The following is a 17,276-nucleotide window of genomic DNA, read 5'->3' on the forward strand; positions in this document are numbered from 1 at the left end:
AACAAAGCACCAGGCACGTGGTTACAGGCCACGCTTTCCAGGACGTAAAACAAGGTGGAGCCCTACAGCAAAGTTTGCCACTGACCAGTTTGCCAGGCTGGTTTGAACAGTGGACCTATGGAGTCCTAGGCTAGGATCCCATCCTAAGGTACCCCTCATTCTGACAGAACCAGACAGAAAGACATGGCAGATAACACCAAATTGGCTGTAGCTTAAGCCCAACCTCACAGATTCTTTTTTCATAATTGAAACCTTCATCTTCTAAAGGGAAAAAAAAAAAAAAAAGAAGACGTAAAAGCTTACCCCTGATGGAAAAAGGGAAAAAAAAAAAGAAAACAATGGAAAGTTAACCCCTGATTGAAAAAGGAAAAAAAAGAATGTTAACCCCTGGTGGAAAAAAAAAAGAAAGCTTAACTGCTGGGCTGGGAAGATGCCTGAAGGGAGAACCTCTTATTCTTATGCAAATGGGTTTCTCCAACAGGAGAGAAATCTTTAATCGCTGTTTCTTTCTGGGTATCAGACCTAACTGGGCCCCTTGGCTAGGGGAGGGGAAGACTCTCTGGGCATGTAGTGGGAAATGCTAGCCATCAGCCAAGCAGGACCCTTGGGCTATGCGTCCTGACCCCACCCTGGAGGGGAGAGGTGCAAGGAGCTGCTGCTTGCTGTCTATCCTACACGTGTGCCTGCAGCTGTTGGGTTGAGAGTAGAACACCCCCAATATTGTAAAAGAAAAGATAGGTGCCATTACAGTCTCAAAAAAAAGAAGGAAATGCCACAGAAAAGGCTGGGTTGGAAAAAGGCTGACATTCCCCACCCCTGAAAGTGATGGGGGGTAGAGGGGTATGCAGTTTTCTCTACCCTCAGAAGAAGTCCGAGGACAGGAAGGCTTAGAAACGAGGGGAAAATATTTTTTGGTCCACATTTTGCTTACCTTACTCATGTCTCCATATGGGCCACCAAAATGATGCCGGATTTTTTGCTCCTTAGCTCTGCTAAAATCCAGGTTCTTGTTGCATGAGCAGGAAAAATTAGGCACATGAACACACTGAAAGGTGAGAAGAGCAGAATTTATTAAAAGAAAACTCTCAATGAAAAAAGGGGGTCCTGCCAAAAGGCTCCCACCTTACAGATTGAATACCAGGCCACAACACACCAGCTGAAGAGGCCAGGCTTCTCCCCATGCCTAAGTCAGAAATTCCAGGTGGCTCCACGCCATTCTCCCAGTGCGCAGGTAGGCCCTTAGTCTAAGCCACTCCACATTGACTTATTTCCCTTACTATGCATGTGTTGAAGGATGGATTTTTTCACTGTGGTCATGTTTTGTCAAGCCCCCTGTGCAGAATGACCTGAGTGGCATTTGGCTGTCTCCTGTCTGTATCACCAGGAGACTAGGTATCATGGTATAATGGGTTGGGATAGAATGAGAATAGGATCAAGGCCTGGGCCATGGAGCATCACATTGTTGATGTCAGGGATCTGAGGAGGCTGAATGTAGGCAACACAGGAGCATGTTAGAGAAGAATGAGATTTCCATATGTCAACTTAAATGACCTTTAATGACTTTTTTTTTTCTAGCTGAGTTACGCAGTGTGACAGATGGTCAATCTAACCAATCAAGGTAAGAAAAATATTCTTGATGAGCTCCAAAAGAACTAGGGATGGAATATTTTTAAAACAACCATTTAGCATAGTAAAAAATACTTATTTCAAAATATAACTTAGTCCTTAACAAGCTGGAAATTGGGGAAAATCACATAGTCCCCCTGCCTTCTCACTTTCCAGGCAAATGATGGCATCAATAGCATAATTCTCCTCTGGAATGACTTATTTCTTATTGCTAGTAAGAGGGAAATGAGAGACAAGCAGTACTTGGAACTCCATGAAATGAACTCACAGTCCCTTTGAGTTCAAGTAAAGGGTTGTGAAGGTGCCTATTGTGAAGTAAATCAATAAAGGGTATGGGTCATGTGAGATTCTTTAAAAAGAGGTAAATTTGGCCTGGTGTGGGGGCTCACGCCTGTAATCCCAGCACTTTGGGAGACCAAGGTGGGTGGATCACCTGAGGTCAGGAGTTGGAGACCAGCCTGGATAACATGATAAAACCCCATCTCTACTAAAAATACAAAAATTAGCTGGGTATGATGGCAGGTTCCTATAATCTCAGCTAATGGGGAGGCTGAGGCAGGTGAATCACTTGAACCTGGGAGGCAGAGGTTTCAGTGAGCCGAGACCACACCATTGTACTCCAGCCTGGGCAACAAAAGTGAAACTCCATCTCAAAAAAAAAAAAAGGTAAATTTGTATGGGATATGTCTTGGACTTTGTTGGAGAAACTCATTACAGAAACGTTACAGGCAATAATAGACTCGGATCCTTTTTCAGTTTTCTTTCTTCTTCAATAAACTTAGCTGTTACTTTTTTTTTTGTCTTTAGTAATGAAGGTGATGCCATCAAAGTTTTTGTGCGAATTCGTCCTCCTGCAGAAAGATCTGGATCAGCTGATGGAGAGCAGAACTTATGTTTATCTGTGCTCTCCTCCACGAGTCTCCGGCTGCACTCCAACCCTGAGCCCAAGATTTTTACATTTGATCATGTTGCAGATGTGGATACCACTCAGGTAATGATAATTGGAAACTTAACTTTCTTTTTTTTTTGAGATGGAGTCTCGCTCTGTTGACAGGCTAGAGTAGTGGTGTGATCTTGGCTCACTGCAACCTCCGCCTCTGGGTTCCAGTGATTCTCCTGCCTCAGACTCCCAAGTGGCTAGAACTATAGGCGTGTGCCACCACGCCCAGCTAATTTTTGTATTTTTAGTAGAGACAGGGTTTCACCATGTTGGCCAGTTTGGTCTTGATCTCCTGATTTCATGATTTGCCCATCTCGGCCTCCCAAAGTACTGGGATTACAGGCATGAGCCACCATGCCCAGCTGGAAACTTAACTTTTTACCTGGAAGATATAAACCTTCATTAACTCTTAAGAATTTCATTTCTGGGCTGGTCTCTTTTTAGTTTCATCCATCTCAAATAAGGGAACTTAAACATTCCATAAATATTTTAAATCTAATTTTGTTAAATAGTTTCTTACTTTTTCATCAAACTTTGTAGCAGAATGACCAAAGCTCCTTTTTTTTTTTTCCTACTAAGTGACAGGAAATTATGGGCATAGTGACACATGCCTGCAATCCCAGCTACTTGGGAGGCTAAGGCAGGAGGATCACTTGAGCCCAGGAGTTTGAGGCTACAGTGAGCTATGATGGTGCCACTGCACTCCAGCCTCAGCGACAGAGCAATACTCTGTCTCTTAAAAAAAAAAAAGTCTGTGATGTTGAGTGTAGTAGCCATAAGTTATATGTGGCTATTTTGATTTAACTTAATTAAATAAAACTGGAAAGTCAGTTCCTCATACACACTAACCATATTAAAAGTGCTCAACAGCAACATGTGGCTTGTGCATCTCAGGCACTGGAGGTTAGTGAAGATGTACTTTTCGGAGCCAGTGGATGATTAAGAAGTACCATTGAACTACCTAATCTAGGAATTAGGATTACCATGATGTCAACAACTGCTTTTCTAATTAAGGTCAACTTAATTAAGACCTAATTAGTGCTATCCAATAGAACTTTCTGCAGTCATGGAAATGCTCTGTATCTATCCTGTCTGTTACAATAGCCTCTAGCTACATGTGACTATGTAAGTTTAATTAAAATTAAATCAAATTTAAAATTCAGTGCCTCAGATGCACAAGCCACATGTGGCTGCTGGGCACTTTTCATATGGCTAGTGTGTATGAGGAACTGACTTTTAAGCTTTGTTTAATTAATTTAAATCTAAATAACTACATATAGCTAATGGCTACTATACTGAACAGCACAGATCTTTTTTTTTTTTTTTAAGAGATGGAGTCTTGCTTTGTTGCCGAGTCTGGAGTGCGTAAGTGATCCTCCTGCTTAGCCTCCTGAGTAACTGTGGTTACAGGCATGTGCCACTATGCTTGGCTAATTTTTTTTCATTCCAGGATAAATCTCAGTTATGCCCAGCTAAGTTTAAAATTTTTTGTAGAGATGGAGTCTTGCTGTGTTACCCAGGCTGGTCTCAATCTCCTGTCCTAAAGCAGTCCTCCCACCTTGGCCTCCCAAAGTGCTGAGATTACAGGGGTGAGCCAGTGCACCCAGCCCATCACAGATCTTCAGTATTCTCTTATACATATGGATGTTTTTGGGCCGACATTTAGGTCTTTGGATCTTTTTTTATCTGGGGCATTGCTGGCCAATAGAAATATAAAATGAATCAGATATATAATTTTAGATTTTCTAGTACCCACGTTTTATTTATTTATTTAGAGACAGAGTCTAGGTCTTGTCACCCAGGCTGTAGTGCAGTGGCTTGATCTTGGCTCACTGCAACCTCCACCTCCTGGGTTCAAGAGTTTCTCCTGTCAACCTCCCCGAGTAGCTGGGACTACAGATCCACACCACCACCCCTGGATAATTTTTATATTTTAAGTAGAAACATGATTTTACCATGTTGGCCAGGCTGATCTTGAACTCCTAAACTCAGGTGATCCACCTGCCTCAGCCTCCCAAAGTGCTGGGATTATAGATGTGAGCCACCACGCCCAGCTAGTACCCATATTTTTTTAAAAAGTGAAAAGGAACAAGTAAAATTCATTTTTATGTATATATATATATATATATAGAGAGAGAGAGAGAGAGAGAGAGAGAGAGAGAGAGACGGAGTCTTGCTCTGTCACCCAGGCTGGAATGCAGTGGCATGATCTTGGCTCACTGCAACCTCCGCCTCCAAGGTTCCAGCGATTATCCTGCTTTAGCCTCCCAAGTAGCTGAGATTACAAGTGCCTGCCACCACACCTGTCTAATTTTTGTATTTTTAGTAGAGATGGGGTTTCACCATGTTGTCCAGGCTGGTCTCAAACTTCTGACCTCAGGTGATCCACCTGCCTCAGCCTCCCAAGTGCTGGGATTACAGGTGTGAGCTACAGTGCCCAGCCTTAATAATACATTTTAATTAACCCAATATATCAGAAATATTTGAACATGTAATCAAAGTAAAGTAAATTATTAATGAGATATTTCTCATTCTTTTTTTTATACTTGGTCTTTCAAATCTGGTGTGTATTTTACACTTATGGCATGTCTTAATTTGGATTAGCCACGTTTCATGTACTCAGTAGTCACTCGTGGCTCATGACTACTGTATTAAACAGTGTAGGTTTGCGGCTGGGTACAGTGGCTCACACATGTAATCCCAGCACTTTGGGAGGCTGAGGCGGGTATATCACCTGAGATCAGGACTTCAAGACCAGCCTGGCCAACATGGTAAAACCCCGTCTCTACTAAAAATACAAAAAATAGCCAGGTGTGGTTGTGGGCACCTGTAATCGCAGCTACTTGGGAGGCTGAGGCAGGAGAATCACTTGAATCTGGGAGGTGGAGGTTTCGGTGAGCCATGATCATGCTGCTGTACTCTAGCCTGGGTGACAGAGTGAAACTGTGTCTCTAAATAAATAAATAAATAAATAGGCCAGGCGCAGTGGCTCATGCCTGTAATCCCAGCACTTTGGAAGGCCAAGGTGGGTGGATCACGAGGTCAGGAGATCGAGACCATCTTGGCCAACATGGTGAAACCCCCCCCTCTACTAAAAACAGAAAAGTTAGCTGGGCATGGTGGCACATGCCTGTAATTCCAGCTACTCAGGAGGCTGAGGCAGGAGAATCGCTTGAACCAGGCAGGCAGAGGAGGTTGCAGGGAGCTGAGATGGCGCCACTGCACTCCAGCCTGGCAACACATCAAGACTCTGTCTCAAATAAATAAATAAATAAAAATAAAAATAGACAATGTAGGTTTGGGAGTTCTTGCATTCTTAATAAGACAGCATCTACTTATAGGTAAAAATGAAAATAAAATGGAGGTATTGGCTATTCAGTGCAAACTTAAGAGAAAAATCACTGAATAAGATATACTGCCATTTATTTATGCTAATACCAGTACAATATCTACATGCAATATGCTATACAAAATTCTGTATAAAGTTTAGTTTTGTGTACTTTATAGTCGGATAGGAGATTTATAGATGTAATTATGTTTAAAGTTTTATCATCTTAGATAGGTTAGCCTTTTTTCTGTAGTGGATGTTAATCTGTGTTACTATTACTAAGCAATTTTTGCTGTTACACTGTAGAATGTAATGTAGGAAAAATGTTTTCATTTTTGTGAAATGTTAACATTTTTGGTGCTTATGTTTGTAGGAGTCTGTATTCTCAACTGTGGCTAAAAGCATTGTGGAGTCTTGCATGAGCGGTTATAATGGTACCATCTTTGCATAGTAAGTTGTTGACGGTGTCTTTTTACATAGTACATTATTTTCCTGTTGCTGTTGTAACAAATTACCACAAACTTCGCAGCTTAAAACAACACAAATGTATTATCTTACAGTTCTGTATAAGTGAAAAGTTTAACATGGGTCTCATTGGCTAAAATCAAGAGCAGGGATGTATTTCTTTTGACAGGTCTGTTCCTTTCTGGAAAATTTGTTTCTTTGCCTTTTTCAGCTTCTAGAGGCCACCCATGTTACTTGGCTTACAGCGCCTTTTTTATCTTCAGAACCAACAACATGTAACTCTGACTCTTCTTTAGTCACATCTCCCTCTGACAGCAGCTAAAAAAGGTTTTCTGATTTTAGGGACTCATATGATTAGATTGGCCCCACTTGGCTATCAAGGTAGTAGGGATTACATTCCAAGATAGAGGGGTAGTGTTGAGCAGAGTATCTATCTAACTGTATGTATTAAATTTTTTTGTAAGAAAGATTTGTCTGGCCAGGCGCAGTGGCTCACGCCTGTAATCCTAGCACTTTGGGAGGCCGAGGCAGGTGGATCACTGAAGACCAGGAGTTTGAGACCAGCAAGGCCAACATGGTGAAACCCCATCTCTACTGAAAATACAAAAAAATTAGCCAAGCGTGGTAGCACTCGCCTGTAGTCTCAGCTACTAGGGAGGGTGAGGCAGGAGAATCACTTGAACCTAGGAGGCAGAGCCCGAGATCATGCCACTGCACTTCAGCCTGGGTGACAGACTCCATCCCCCCGCCAAAAAAAAAAGGGCTAGGCATGGGGGCTCATGCCTGTAATCCCAGCACTTTGGGTGGTTGAGGCGAGTGGATCACCTGAGGTCAGGAGTTCAAGACCAGCCTGGCCAACATGGTGAAACTCCATCTCTACTAAAAATACAAAAATTAGTGGGGCATGGTGGTGCACACCTATAGTCCCAGCTACTTGGGAGGCTGAGGCAGGAGAATCGCTTGAACCGGGAGACAGAGGTTGCAGTGAGCCGAGATTGTGCCACTGCACTTTAGCCTGGGCAACCCAGCAGGACTCCACCCCAAAAAAAAAAATAAAAAGAAAATTGCTTTTGTTAGTTGTGGGTAGAAATGAGGCAACACTTGAAGAGAAATCAGTGTTTGAGTTACCAGCAGGGTGGGTACACTGTCTGGTTTACTGAGGACAACACCAGTTGTCGAGTCATTATTAATAGTGTCCTCTTCACTCTCAAGTACCTGTTTGGACAATAATCTATAGGATTGTAGGGCATTCAAAGATAGCCATTTCTGATTCTGAGTTACTAAAGAACTTTTTCTCCTCTTCTTCCAGAAGAAGGAGGTAAAAAACTATAGCATACTGTTTTCTAGTTTTGGGAGGTATTTAACGAAAAAGTAAATCCCAAATTTTCTATTTTTGATGTGAATCTAAGCTAAAGTCATTTGACATTCTGATTGATATCTTTAAAATACAACTTTTTTTTTTTTTTTTTTAAGATGAGGTCTTGTTATGCTGCCCAGTCCTGGAGTGCAATGACTATCCACAGCCATGATTATAGTGTGCCACAGCCTGGAACTCCTGGGCTCAAGCCATCTTCTACCTCAGCCTCCTCAGTGGCTGGAACTACAGGCACATACCATCATGCCCAGTTTCAAGTTTTTACTTTTAATTTTTTGTTACTCTTGTTTCTATTAAGTGGGTAACAAGAAATATGACACTGCACAAAAACCTATAGCATAAGATTTTTTATTGCTTTATATTTAATGAAGACATTTTAGTATCTTTTAAAGACAGTTTAGGAAAGGAAATGCTGTATTACTTAGCATAGCAAAAATTGGAAACAAAAGTTCATTTGATTTTGGTTAAATAAATTATGGTGCTACAAGGTGCTACATGATCCCATACCCATGGAATATTGTGTAGCTATTTAAAATAACAAGGCAGACCTCTGCTGAGCTAGAAAGATATCTGAGATAAAATTAAGGGAAAAACAGATTGCAAAGCAGTATGAAGAGCATCATCCCAATTTTTGTAACTAAAAATTAAATGAAAACTCTGATGACTATGTTTGTGTAATATAGAAGCATTTATCAATTAACAGCGATTAGCTCGTAGGGAGATTGGAGAAAAAGGATGGTTCTTTTTTTATCTAATAGAATTTAAAAATGGAAAGAAAATAAGCTAACTTTTTGTGGAGAAAACTTATACACTAGTAGACTGTATTATAATAGCAGTAGTCTTAATTTTATGTATAAAAATAACGTAAAACATTATTTTTTACAGTGGACAGACTGGCTCAGGGAAGACATTTACTATGATGGGTAAGTAAATTAAAGATTAACTTTTGCTGGCTTAATCTACTCTTTCTGTGATAACGGTAACCTACAACATTTTGGGGAAAGGCATAATTTTTCTATATGATGTTGATCTCTTGAACTTAGGGAAATTCCCTAGGCTTCTGCCAGTTTGTGAGTTCTTTGCTAGCAAAGTCCATGTGTTAATCATGTTTGCAGCTATATTCCCCAGCTCAATGCCTGGCACAGAGTGGTGCTCAATAAACAGTTTTTCAGTAGGATTGAATGAGTTTGTATATATTTATACACCTGTGTAACCACTAACCGGATTCCTGGTCAGTAAATACCGAACCCTGTCCCCTGAAATGCCAATTACTCTGATTTCTGTCATCATTAGTATTGCTTGTTTTTGAACCTCTACAAATAATGTTTTATTGTGTATCTTTTGTTTCTGGTGTCTTTTAGCATTAAGTTTCTGTGATTCAGTCACATTGTTATGTGTAGTAGTATTTTATTTCCATTACTGTAAACATATTATTGTATTAATATACTACACATTTTCCAGTCTACTGTTGATAGACATTTGGATTATTTCAACTTTCCAACCATATGAATAATGTTACTGTGAACATCTTTTCTTGTGTCTTTTGAAATAGTTTCTGTTGTATATGTATCCAGGAGAATTGCTGGATCATAGGATATATATATATTTAGATTTAGTAGATTCTGCCCAACAGTTTCCCAAAGTGATTATCTCAGTAGTATATGGAAGTTCCAGTTGCTCCACTTCCTTATACTTACCTGAATTGTCAATTTTTAAAATTTTAGCCATTCTCAAGTATCTATAGTATTATCTCATTGTGTGTTTATTTCTATTGACATCTGAATATCTTTCATATGTTTATTCAATATATCCGTAGCCTCTCTGTTGAAATGCCCATTCAAGCTTTTTTCTCCCATTTAAAAAATTAGCTTGACTTTTTCTTTTCTTTTCTTTTTTTTTTTTTTTTTCTGAGACGGAGTTTCGTTCTTGTTACCCAGGCTGGAGTGCAATGGCGCAATCTCGACTCACCGCAACCTCCGCCTCCTGGGTTCAGGCAATTCTCCTGCCTCAGCCTCCTGAGTAGCTGGGATTACAGGCACGCGCCACCATGCCCAGCTAATTTTTTGTATTTTTAGTAGAGACGGGGTTTCACCATGTTGACCAGGATGGTCTCGATCTCTTGACCTCGTGATCCACCCGCCTCGGCCTCCCAAAGTGTTGGGATTACAGGTGTGAGCCACCGCGCCCGGCAGCTTGACTTTTTCTTACTCATTTGTGGGTATTCTTTATAAAATAGAGAAATTAGCCTTTTTTCCATGATATAGATTCCAGATTTTTCTCTAGATTTTCCATTTGTCTTTGGACTTACCTAAGTTTTTTTTTCCTATGCTAAAGTTTTATGTGGCTGAATTTGTTTACTTTGTTTTTCTTCTTCTTTTTTTTTTTTTCTTGAGATGGAGCCTCCCTCTATCGCCCAGGCTGGAGCATAGTGGCGCGATCTTGGCTCACTGCAACTTCTGCCTCCCGGTTCAAGCGATTCTCCAGCCTCAGCTTCACACATAGCTGTTATTATAGGCACACGCCACCACGCCTGGCTAATTTTTATGTTTTTAGTAGAGATGGGGTTTCACCATGTTGCCCAGGCTGGTCTCGAACTCCCAACATCAAGTGATCCGCTTGCCTCGGCCTCCCAAAGTGCTGGGATTACAGGCATGAGCCACTGCACCTGGGTTCTTTCTCTTCTTTAATGGCTTCTGAATTGTGAGTTGTAGTAAGAAAGGCCTTCCTCTGTCTCTAAGGTTATTAACAACAACAAATAATTTAATACCTGTAGTAACGGTATGCCCAGCACTCTTCAAGACACTGTTGGTCTACTTGAATACAAGGCAGTGTCCTGGCTCTTGTGGAACTTCTGATTCTCAGGCAGGGGGATATACGATTAAAAGCAAGTACGCTTCTAGAAATTATGCCAGAGGTAATAAATGCTATGAAGAAAAAGAAGGCAATGTAAAGGGATGGAAAAAAGTAGAGGGATGCTACTTTAGATGGTGGGTCAGGAAAGACCTCTCAGGAGGTGACCTTTGGAGTTACTAAGTAAAATGAGAGTGAACCATGAGACTGTCCAAGAGAATAATCTTACAGGCAGAGGAACAGCAGTGGCATAGGCTCTGTGGTGGGTGAACACTCCAGAATGTTTGGGGAACAGCAGAAGACCCATTGAGGGTGGAGTTTTCCAGGATAAGGGGCTGGTAGCAAGGGAAGTTGGAGCTATACCCTAGGGCCAGGTCATATAGGCCCTGGTGAGGATTTTGTTTTAAATATGTTATAACATTATTGGAAGAGTTCTTTTTTAAAATAAATAGGAAGTGCATGATCTGATACATAATTAAAAGGATTACTCAGGCAGCTAAATGAAATAAAAACTATTGGGGTTAGAGCAGGATTAGAAGCTATTGCAGTGGGCTAGGCAACAGATGATGAATGTAATTAAAAATTTGTTGAATCTTTGTCTTAGTCTGTTTGTATTGCTATAAAGGAATACCTGAGGCTGGGTAATTTATGAAGAAAAGAGTTTTACTTGGCTCACAGTTCTGCAGGTCATACAAGAAGCATGGCACCAGCATCTACTCGGTTTCTGGTGAAGGCCTCATGCTGCTTCCACTCATGGCAGAAGACAAAGGAGAACAGGCATGCAGGAATTATACGGTGAGAGAGGAAAGCGAGAGAGAGAGAGAGAAAGAGAGAGAGAGAGAGAGAATACTTCTGCCATGAGTGGAAGCAGCATGGCAGAAGACAAAGGGGAAAAGGCATGCAGGGATTATGTGGTAAGAGAGGAAAGCAAGAGAGAGAGAGAGAGAGAGAGAGAGAGAGAAAGAGAGAGAGAAAGAGAGAGGGACAGACAGACATGAGGAGGTGCCATGCTCTCTCCAACAACTAGTTCTCTTGGGAAATGAAGGAATTCACTGCCACGAGAATGACACCAAGCCTTTCATGAGAGGTCATACCCACCACACTCCATGACCCAAACTTGTCCCAGCAGGCTGCACCTGCAACAGTGGGGATCAAATTTCAACTTGAGAATTGGAGTCAAACATACCATAGCAAATTGATCTTTGTATAATATATCCTTACAGGAAAATGATGTAAAATTATCTGCATGTTCCTTAGAACCTTGCTATTTACATATCCACTCATATCTCTTTCTTTTCCCAGTGTAACTAAATAGAGGCTCTGCATTTTTCTGTCTGCATAGAAATCTTATATTCTTACAGTACTTTTCATACCAGCTTTGCTTTTCTTGCACAATTTTTTTTTTTTAATTTTTATTTTATAGACAGGGTTTCACCATGTTGGCCAGGTTGGTCTTGAACTCCTGACCTCAGGTGATCCGCCTGCCTTGGCCTCCCAAAGTGCTGGGATTATAGGCGTGAGCCACCGCGCCTGGCCTTATTGCACAATTGAAAAAAAATCAACTAGCTAATCCTGATTTTTATAATGTATTTAAAGCACTAACACTGCGCTAAGTGCTTTACCTTTACACTCTCAGTTAATTCTTTCCAATAACCTGATGCAGTATTTATTACCATCATTATCCCCATTTTATAATTGAGAACTTTGCAGCTTAAGAGGGATTTAGTAATTAGCCTATGGTCACACTATAGGGCCAAGGCCTGGAGCACAGGTCAGTCTATGAGACCAAATGTGCTGCAATAAATAATGTACAATTATTTATTTCTGCAGATTTTGGTACCAGGCAGTTGGAAAAATTTCAAGCTTAATACCTAGATGGATTTTTTGTTTGTTTGTTTATTAACAACAGCTATTTTAAAAAATTGATTGGTGGCTACTGTGGGCCTTTTTCTTCAGTCCCAATGACATGCAGGTTCTATTATGCTATCTCCCACAGACTTAAATTTAACTTGTTTGGAGCACAAGTAGGAAACTGATTATACAGTATGTCTTCTAATTTCTGTATAAATTGCCATTTTGAAAGACTCCTGGAATATAATAAAAATCCAGTGTTTTTTTTTTTCATTTTTTAGGACCATCTGAATCTGATAATTTTTCTCATAACCTGAGAGGAGTAATTCCACGAAGTTTTGAGTATTTGTTTTCCTTAATTGATCGTGAAAAAGAAAAGGTAAAAATTAATGTAAAAATAAGGTAGTTCTATGAAATGTCTAATTTTGAGTAGGTAGCTACTGATAATTAGCTCATGATAGATGGAGGAGCATGGATGGTACTCTACAATGTGGATAGACTAGTGTGGTATAAAAAAACCTTTCGGGCCGGGCGTGGTGGCTCACGCCTGTAATCCCAGCCCTTTGGAGGCCGAGGCGGGTGGATCACGAGGTCAAGAGATCGAGACCATCCTGGTCAACATGGTGAAACCCCGTCTGTACTAAAAATACAAAAAATTAGCTGGGCATGGTGGCGTGTGCCTGTAATCCCAGCTACTCAGGAGGCTGAGGCAGGAGAATTGCCTGAACCCAGGAGGCGGAGGTTGCGGTGAGCCGAGATTGCGCCATTGCACTCCAGCCTGGGTAACAAGAACGAAACTCCGTCTCAAAAAAAAAAACAAACAAATAAAAAAAAACCTTTCAATTCTGAGGATAATATTAAGGACTCTGAGTTGTTTTATCTCAATTGAGTTTTTAATTTATAAAACAGGCATTATCCTTTATCCCAAATTGTTGGTATACAAGAAAGCAAAATAGCACTTCTGAGGCTCTCAAAAAAAAGATTTTGCAAGAGAGAAACTGTAAAGAAAATCTCTACTGAGGAAGACAGATAAATTAATACACTAAGCCTAATCATCTACCTGTACCTAACAGGTGACTGAAAGTGTTTGTAAATCCTCATGACATCCAGCAGTGATGGGCTCATCCTTACCACCTTTGTAGCACCTGCTACTGCCTTCCTGTAATCTCTTTGCTCCACGTGTGGTGTGGCTCCATCGCCCTGGGGATGTGGTCTTTCCTCTTGCATTCGCTCCCAGGTTGGGCCTTCTCACAATTGTGCTGCTTTAGCTTGGTGAATTCTGGGCTTAGAACCATTAGTGTTTTATGTTCCATTACTTGTGTACCAAGGAAACTGATATATAACATTGGTTTACCACTTACTCCTTTGCAGAAATCCCCTATCTCTAACACTGAAGTTAGACACACAAATTGTGTGACAGTGAAGTAATTTAGTACCCATGCATTTCTGTGGTTAAAAATTCTATAAAGTCTCTTAAAATAAATTATTTTCAGTCGTTTGAAGAACGTAACACTTGTTTCAAATAAAACTTTATGAGGACATTCAATGTATAAGATAGACAAAAATGGAATTTCCCAACTGGACTCTTCAATTCTCCTCTCCCCATATTAATTCCCAGGCACCTGTGGAAGCCTCTAGGGTACCTGGAACCACAGTTTGATGCAGCTCTAAAATATAATGATGTGTTAAAACTAGTTACCTACATTTTCTTTGCTTTTAGGCATCTTATATTATGTTAAAGGATAACAGTATAAGAAATTTACATCTTGAGAAGCAAGTGCAAAATTAATGCTCACGAAAACTAGGTATGAACACATGAAAATAATGTAACTAAACAAGGCTTCTTTTTTACAGGCTGGCGCTGGGAAGAGTTTCCTTTGTAAGTGTTCCTTTATTGAAATCTACAATGAGCAGATATATGACCTACTGGACTCTGCATCGGCTGGACTGTACTTAAGGGAGCATATCAAGAAGGGAGTCTTTGTTGTTGGTGCGGTGGAGCAGGTGGTAACCTCAGCTGCTGAAGCCTATCAGGTACCCTGCCACAAGTACTTGTTTGGTGCTTATGCAACAGACCTGCTGTGAAAGCACCCCAATCTCAAAAAAGTAAGAATTGAGGTGCCAAAAATATGTCATAAAGGCATAATACAGAATGTTCATGAGAAGTAAAGATAAAATAATATGGCAGTATTTTATGCTATTCCAAGAGTCTTTCAAAATGGAACCTCAGAAGGGCTATTTAAACAGAAATAAGATGATACATTTTAATCAGTTTCCTACTTGTCCTTATGTCTTTAGTGATTCCTCCTGGTAGTTGCCTGTTTGAGGGGCTTCTGAGAACTCTGGCCTTTAAATCATCTGGCTATTCTTTTCTACTTTGCTTCCTTGTTAGATGTCAAGAGCTAACTTAAGCAATCAGCTTAGGACAAGCAACCCCTTGACAGGAATTTATAAAATATTCTATGTAAGTTTTAATGGAATCTGATCTGGTGTCTCACTGTGTCACCAGGCTGGAGTGCAGTGGCATGATCTTGGCTCACTGCAACCTCTGCCTCCTGGGTCAAGCGATTCTCCTGCCTCAGCCTCCAGAGTAACTGAGACTACAGGTGTGTGCCACCACGCCCAGCTAATTTTTGTATTTTTATTCAAGATGGGGTTTCACCATGTTGGCCAGGATGGTCTCAATCTCTTAAACCCATGATCCACCCGCCTCAGCTTCCCAGAGTGCTGGGATTATAGGCATGAGCCACCACGCCCAGCTCCTTCTGATTCTTACTGTTTTAGGTGTTTATTGTAAACCACATAGCTATACTCTGCTCTTTTTTTAGCCACTCATGACAGTATCTTACCTAATTTATTTACATTACTTTATAATTGTTGATATTGTTAGACTGGTTTCTACCGTCTTTCTTGGCGTGTTTTGGCTATTTTATATGATGCTTCTTTCGCAGCATGATTTGTTGAAAAAAACTTTCTTTTTCCCATTACATTGCCTTTGCACCTTTGGTGAATTGACTGGACACATATGGGTTTATATCTAACTGTATTCTGTTCTGTTGATCTATATGTTTCTCTTCATCAATATGAAAAAGGCTTGATTATTATATAACTTGTTGCTAAGTAGTGTCTTTAGATAAGATAGGGTAAGTCCTCCAACCTTGTTTTTAACAATTATTTTGGTTATTCATTGTTCCTTTGCATTTTCATTTCTATAGAACCAGTTTGTCAATTTCTACAAAAAAGGCTGCTGGGATTTGTTTTTTTTTTTTTTGAGACAGAGTCTTGCTCTGTCACCCAGGCCGGAGTGTAGTGGCATGATCTTGGCTCACTGCAACCTCCACCTCCTGGGTTCAAGCCACTCTTCTGCCTCAGCCTCCCCAGTAGTTGGGATTACAGGCACACACCACCACACCCAGCTAATTTTTGTATTTTTAGTAGAGACAAGGTTTCACCATAGTGGCCAGGCTGGTCTCAGACTCCTGACCTCGTGATCTACCCACCTCGGCCTCCCAAAGTGCTGGGATTAGATATACCCAAGCGAGTTTAAACAGAAGCGCCACACACTGAGTTTGTTGAGAGTCCACCTTTATGCCGGTGTCCGAGAGTCAGCTAGAGCTCAAACCTTTGGGCCAAGAACAAACGGTGGTCAATATTTTTATACCAGTTTAGGGTCAGGGGGTGGTAAGCAGATTATTGCAGAAGCAGAAGGAGCAGGTTAGGGGAAAAGGGGGGCCTAACAGAAAGTTCTACTTAAAATTGTTTCTTCACTCAGGATGTAGGGTAGCAGTGTAGGGTAACAGTTACACAGTTGCAGATATAGGATATACAGGGCCAGTGGGCCCTGTATCTCAGAAAATTGGTTACAAAGATGCCAGGTGTCTCAGACCGCAAGCTTTCGGAACAGAATGCCCTACATAGCTCAGGGTGGGCAAAATGGAGTTAGCAGGATTGTTTAAAATGTATTCATTATAGCCAAGCTAGGGTATTTCAGTTACAGACATGAGCCACTGCGCCTGGCCTGGCTGCTGGGATTTTTTAGTGGGATTGTGTTGAATCTATCAATTATTTTTAGCATAATTAACATCTTAACAATATATGAACATTCACAAAGTATTTTTGTTTTTTATTTTTGTAGAGTATACAAGCAAACATGCTTGTATTTGCTTTTTCTCCTTACATTGCACAAGTGACAGCGTACTATGCTACTTTTATACCTTGCTTTGTTTTGTTTTGGAGACCAAGTCTCACTCTGTTGTCCAGGCTGGAGTGCAATGGTATGATCTGGGCTCACCAGAACCTCCGCCTCCCAGGTTCAAGATATTCTCCTGTCTCAGCCTCCCGAGTAGCTAGGATTACAGGCCTCCGCCACCATGCCCGGCTAAATTTTGTATTTTTTAGTAGAGATGGGGTTTGACCATGTTGGCCAGACTGGTCTTGAACTCCTGACCTCAGGTAATCCACCTGCCTCAGCCTCCCAAAGTGCTGGGAATATAGGTGTGAGCCACGGTGCCTGGTCGTTTTTTTTTAAGAGGATAGTATTTTGGAATTTGTCTCAGCTTGGAGGAGCTCTCTCTCTCTCTTGGTTTTTGTAGCTAGATTAATAAATCATGAATGTATCATGATTACTATTTAATATACAGTATTTAATGTTATAAAAAGAAAGCATAAGGCACTATCCACGAAATATAAAAGATACAAATAGCTGGGCGCAGTGGCTCTCTTCTGTAATCCCAGCCTCTTTGGGAGGTCAAGGTGGATCACAAGGTTAGGAGTTCAAGACCAGCCTGGCCAAGATAGTGAGACCTTATCTCTACTAAAAATACAAAAATTAGCTGGGCGTG

The 17,276-nt window shown here is 40.8% G+C and overlaps 1 protein-coding gene across 1 annotated transcript in view; it reads left to right on the forward strand.

Annotated features, from left to right (window-relative positions):
- Positions 1 to 17,276, forward strand: part of KIF15 (kinesin family member 15) — a 78,759-nt gene that overhangs the window by 14,006 nt on the left and 47,477 nt on the right. Inside the window, exons 2-7 of the mRNA XM_012470756.3 lie at positions 1,576 to 1,618; positions 2,434 to 2,617; positions 6,268 to 6,344; positions 8,620 to 8,657; positions 12,717 to 12,814; positions 14,290 to 14,469. Coding sequence (XP_012326179.2) covers positions 1,576 to 1,618; positions 2,434 to 2,617; positions 6,268 to 6,344; positions 8,620 to 8,657; positions 12,717 to 12,814; positions 14,290 to 14,469 — 620 coding nt within the window. The remainder of the gene's footprint in view (positions 1 to 1,575; positions 1,619 to 2,433; positions 2,618 to 6,267; positions 6,345 to 8,619; positions 8,658 to 12,716; positions 12,815 to 14,289; positions 14,470 to 17,276) is intronic.

Source organism: Aotus nancymaae, unplaced genomic scaffold (genome assembly GCF_030222135.1).
Source record: "Aotus nancymaae isolate 86718 unplaced genomic scaffold, 86718_ANA_hifiasm-v0.15.2.pri h1tg000067l, whole genome shotgun sequence".
In the NCBI taxonomy this organism is placed as follows: domain Eukaryota; kingdom Metazoa; phylum Chordata; class Mammalia; order Primates; family Aotidae; genus Aotus; species Aotus nancymaae.